The following is a 5,680-nucleotide window of genomic DNA, read 5'->3' on the forward strand; positions in this document are numbered from 1 at the left end:
TTTCTATTTAAGTGATAACAGGAAGTCAGAGCGATCTGCTGCAGTATCAGGGTCACTATAAACTTTATTTTCCAGGTGAACATGTGGCCCTGGACCCGTTTTCTAAAGAGATAAGCAGCAAATCCCTCTGGTGTTCTCTCTCTTTTGTTCCTGTGAGATAGTGTCTCTAACCTTGATGCCAGCTCTCTCTCTCTTATTCTTTGCTGACTTTTCAGAGTTGAAGGTTTTTTTGGCTCATCGGCAGCTTTTCTCAGACAATAAGCCTGTGCTGTTAGGTCAGCCTCAGGAGTAAATCAACAGACTGTTGGAAAAGTCACTTAACAACGTTAGATTTGACATGAAGTGGTTTGTACTCCGGATAGAAATATTTATGTATCTCTAAATCATGTGCAGTGTAGAAACATCTTTTAGACCACCCTACTGGCAGATCTGTGTACTCTGAGTGAGACCAAAGCTCACATGAACTTGCTTCCTGTTTAGAAAGCAGCTGTTAATGAGGCTGAACACCTGCATAAACACAGCTAATTTTTCTTCTTCATTCATTTTCATGTATCATCATGTATATCATTCATGTATTTTGTTTTATTGTTTTCTCATACATCTCAAGTTCCTCTTTCCTTCCTTTCCATTGTGCTGCTGCAACAAGTGAATTTTTCCTTTGTGGGATTACAATAAAGTTTAATGTCCAGCTGCTGTGGATGAGCACATGAGAGGAACTGAACTCCTACAAAGTCTCATTGTAGTGAGTGTGGCTGCTGTAAAGTGATGAACAGGAAGATGTTACCAAAATCTAACGAAACAGAGATGAAAGCAAACAATGTTAATTGATGAATGGATGCCTTTGTTTGTTGGTTGCAGTTTCCTGCAACTGAGATGACAAACCTTGCCGACCGTTCATACAATACACAAACTTCATATTGGGGAGACAGGTCAGGCTAGGTAGCAAAAATAATGAAATGTGTAACACAGAAGGGCAGATCAGGAGAAAAAAAGAATTTCTGCCACTACTTCCCCAAAAGGACTCGGCATGAGGAGAAGACAGAAACTCCAGCACTTAAAAGCACAGATATCATAACACTATGAAACACAAGACAAGCAGCATGGGGGGTATGCCAATGTACACAGCTGCATCTGGGATGCTGCAATCTTGCGACCGCACGTCCTGATGAGCCGCTGTCCACATCTGATGGGAGGAGGTGTTGGATTCGAGGAAGGGAGGGTGATGGTGAGGGCATATCAGTATCATTGTAAATGTGTGCAAGCGTGTCGGGATGTGTGTCTTGAGCTCAGCCTGAGAAAGTGTCCTTACGCCTATTAGGTGACGATCAACAGTCCCCAGCCTACGCGGGTGGCCTTGAGGGATCGGGCAGGAGAGTCAGTTTGTTCCTGTTATCGTATCTCGTGGAAGAATTGTTGTTCTCGTTGGCGTCAACCTTCAAGAGCCCTGTTATCATGGTTCTGAACGGGTAGATGTCTTCAATGTCCTCAATAGACAGTCCTGCTACTTTTGCCAACCGTCCATCATGTATGCGGCAGGGAACGTCCCTCCAGGACACTCGGGCTCTCCCGAACCCAGGCTTCTCATCGAGAATACATTGTCAATTGCATTAAGGGACCAGTTGATCAAATCCACAGTTCTTCTTCTTTAGGTTTTAGAGAACAAGAGCAAGAATGAGAGGCTCTCAGGGTTAGAGTCAGACGAGACCAGACAAGGATATAGAAGCAGCAGCAGGGAAGATAAGGAGAGGGTGAAAGATGCATCCGCCTCCTCTGAGAGCAGAATATTTAAAAGCATAGAGTATAATAAGACAAATATATTGTGGTGGTTAATGTGCAGCTCTTGATTTGGGAGAAGAGGAATGTTTTTAATCATGTTGTGGATTGAATGTTGGGTTTGATTTTACTTTGTTTACAGAAGATTTTCAGCTGAATGAAGAAGTTCCGTTCAATTAGATTTTATTTATGTAGCACCAAATCACAACAACAGTTGCCTCAAGGTGTTTTATATTATGAGATAAAGACCCTACACCGGATGACCCCTATGAGCAAGTGCATTGGTGACAGTGTAAAGAAAAAACTCCCTTTTAACAAGAAGAAATCTCCAGCAAACCAAGCTCGGAGAGGGGCAGCCTTCTGCAGAGACCTGTTGGTGTGAGGAACTGAGAAAGACATGACAAAGACATGCTGTGACAGAGAACCAGAGATTATTAATGACTAGGAGAATGATGGCGGTGCTTCATGGCCCAGCAGTACTTCTCTTAGCTCAAGGATTGAAGTCTTATCTTGGTCTGTCTCTCTTCCATTGTTGATTCCCTGTTCTTGGAATTTTTTTTGCAACACACTACTTTCTGCAGTAAAATACTGTTCAGCTGGTGCTCATGGGGGTATGGTACCACAGTGTGTTCCAACACTGCTTTTATGCAGACACAGGGGGCTGGAAATGATCCAGAAAAGTTGAAACACTTGTAGGAATTACTGACCAGTAGTGTATATTTTTACTTTTTTTTAATATGTAATTATTTAATACAATTATACTAATACTACTAAAGTCCTGAAACAAATGTGGTGTAGTGCACCCCAAGCCCCCCTTTAGATTCACCCCTGATGTTCAAAGGCATCACTGTCATATAATGTAGGGCTGCTGTTGTCAGCCTTCAGCAAGCCTCCTGATTTAAACACTATCAAACCAAGTTAACAATTCATCTGCAAACTTTATTTCAAAAGTGGGGACTGCATGGGTTTAATGTAAAATTTTATTACCATGTGCTAGTAGATCTGTTTCATTGCATGTCTGTATTTAGTCACAAATATGAGTAAAACAGTCACGAAACTGTAGAAGAATTTTTTCATTGTATGCTAACATACACCCTTCCTTGTCCTATGCATATGTTATGCCCTTATGTTAACCCCGCGACCCCTGCATGTAGCAGAAGTGAAGGCATGTAGGAGACTGCCAGTGAATGAAGTATCCTGCTTGTACAGCGCTCCAGCAGTGTGACTTGTTTAATTTAATGCACTAAATTTCCGCAACGAAGCGCTTACATGTCGACAACTGAGAGCCACAGTGTTAAAGTAGTCATGGAAGCAAATTTTTTTATGAACAAGTTACTTGATGAATCGCTGCAGCTCTAGTGGAATCCTAATAAAGATCTGTTTTGTGTCCCAGCTGATCACCGCTGAGCAGCAGAGGAACATTTTCAGCCACTTGGACTCAGCTCAGTCACGATGGATTCAACACAAAAGGTGAGGAAGAAACTGTGTGGACTTTATCAGCTGCTGCTGTGTGATTAGCATTATAACTGGCACCAGATTTAGCCTTGTTCCTACATGCATTACTGAAATTCAAGCAACAAGACTTGTAAAGATGAAACACATGTTCTGTTAATCAGTTTTATATTAAAGCCACAATTCTTAATATAAGAAATTTTCCAATACACAATTTTCTTCTGTAATGTCATTTTCATTGTGGTTCTCACATCTCACATTCCTGTGCATTACTTTACAAGACATTACACTCAGACTTGCAAGAGTTTAAAACAAAGCAATTACTGGAGAGCCCGTCACTATTCCCTCAACTAGGCTAGAAGCTCATTTATCTGATGAGCCTTTAAAGACGTGCACAGCTGGATGTCATCGGCATAAAATTGAGAAAGGCAAGAAAAAGAAGTGTCAGTACAAGTGGGACACATGGGTCAAAGGAAAGACAGTGTACAGGAAATAGTGGGGCAAAGAAAGGCAACTGGAAGAAATTAAGTAGTCAAATTATCTAGGATTCGATTAGGCAATACAGGGTTAAAATCAGCCATGTAACTTATAGGAAAGCATATGCCGTATACGTTTTTAAATAAACTGCATGTTGTTGTATTTAGTTCATTATGTGTAAAGTGCGTCTTGCGTTACCCTGGCTTTGACGTTTATGTATAAAGACAGCTTGATCATTATGTATCAGGTTAGTAGTATTTTTTCCATTCGTTTTGTCACAATGGATGTATAGATACAGTAAGCTACATAAAGTACAGAAATTGGCCTTAGGACCCACATTCTTTCTTATCCTTGGCCTTCTTCGGTATGAGAGATATAATTGCTTCTTTCCAGGTAGGTGGGATTTGTGCCTTTTCAAGTGCCCAATGAATCAGAATAAGAATACTTTATTAATCCCGATGGAAATTAGGGTTACAGCAGGCAGCACGCTAATGGCGCATGCACACTTACAAAGGAACCTTCTGACCAACTTTACACAAACATCACATTGGGAAGACATGTCAGAAAGGTCGGCTGATAGGAAAAAACAACGAAAATACATAACATGAGGTAAGAGGAGGAGAAAAAAAACTCCACTCAGACTGAGCTCCTAGTGGGAGAACAGTTTGATAACAGAAAAAACACCTCAGCACAAAAAGCACATGACTATCAACACACCATAGAAACACAAGACAAGCAACAGGGGCGGGTAAAGGGTGAGAGAGCCGGTGTAGGCAGCGCATCCGGTCCTGCAGCATGTCTGCGCTGGTCCAGTCGACTGCCATCTTCCCCGGGAGGGGACAAGCATCGAAGGCGTTTGGAAAGGGAGGGGGGATCAATGTGTGCACATCAGTGTATATGTATGTGTGTGTGTGTCCAGAGTTCAGCTGAGACAGTGTCCTTCTCCCTGCCAGTCTTCCAGCCAACCCAGGTGGCCTTGCATGGAACGGGAAGGAACAGACTAAACACAGTCGTTATCAGGGTGTTGTTGTTCGGCTCCAGCCTTGCCGCTGGCGCCAAAGGGGTCTCCGCATGAAGTAATGGAGCTTTTTACTTTAGTGCGAACAGCTCATATGAATTTCAAAGCAGTTCTACAGTCCAACACTGGTCACTCAATCTCCCGTTGGAGAGCCGCGAGCTTCGCCATACTTGCGTTCTGTGATGTTGTCATTTCTTGTGCTCAAGGAGCCGATTCTGAGAACTCACGGCAGTGTGCCTCCCCGAGATGTCATCCAATTTGCGCCCAGAGATGTTATTCCGGGCTAGCCCTTCCGAGATGTATCCAGTCTGCAGTCAGAGATCTTATTCAAGTATTCACAGCAGCCGTAAGCTTCTCCACGATCTTATCCGTGCTGCACTCAATGAGCCCATTTTGAGAAACTCACGCCTCTCCCATCGTTCCAATCCCAGCGGGCAGCCTTGTGGGGGTTTGAACAGCCGGTTCCGCTTCCTTAATTCTTCGATAAGTCAGGGCCAAGCCAGCTCCGATCAGAACCCTGTTACCATGGTTCCAAATAGGTAGATATCTTCAGCACTCAGGCTCACCCAAGCCCAGACTTCTCGTTGAGAAAGGGGTGTCAATTGCATTCAGAGACCAGTTGATCAAATCCATAATTCCTCTTTTAGGTTTAGAAACAGACTGTGAGAGAGTGTTCCAGGGAAAAGTAAGTAAAACCACAAGAGAAGACAAGGACATAAGAAGCTAAGCAGGGAAGATAAGGGCAGGAGAGGAGGAAAGTGCGACCGCCTTCGCTGAGAGCCAAACTTCTTTTGGCTCTCAGTGAAGGCGAAGATTGCATGTTTTTCTCAGTATAGGAATAAGATCCTCTTTGAATGCTTCATACAGGGAGTGCAGAATTATTAGGCAAATGAGTATTTTGTCCACATCATCCTCTTCATGCATGTTGTCTTACTCCAAGCTGTATAGGCTCGAAAGCCT

General features: G+C 43.0%; 2 protein-coding genes across 2 annotated transcripts in view; both read left to right on the forward strand.

Annotated features, from left to right (window-relative positions):
* Nucleotides 1-5,680, forward strand: part of LOC102193166 (zinc finger protein 239-like) — a 68,428-nt gene that overhangs the window by 46,097 nt on the left and 16,651 nt on the right. The gene's annotated exons all lie outside the window — the stretch shown is intronic.
* LOC102215145 (zinc finger protein 726-like) overlaps nt 3,177-5,680 on the forward strand; it is a 6,666-nt gene continuing 4,162 nt past the window's right edge. Inside the window, exon 1 of the mRNA XM_005752523.1 lies at nt 3,177-3,243. Coding sequence (XP_005752580.1) covers nt 3,226-3,243 — 18 coding nt within the window. The 5' untranslated portion in view covers nt 3,177-3,225. The remainder of the gene's footprint in view (nt 3,244-5,680) is intronic.

The sequence above is a fragment of the Pundamilia nyererei genome, unplaced genomic scaffold, assembly GCF_000239375.1.
Source record: "Pundamilia nyererei isolate P.nyererei 1_Seehausen unplaced genomic scaffold, PunNye1.0 scaffold00364, whole genome shotgun sequence".
Classification (NCBI taxonomy): domain Eukaryota; kingdom Metazoa; phylum Chordata; class Actinopteri; order Cichliformes; family Cichlidae; genus Pundamilia; species Pundamilia nyererei.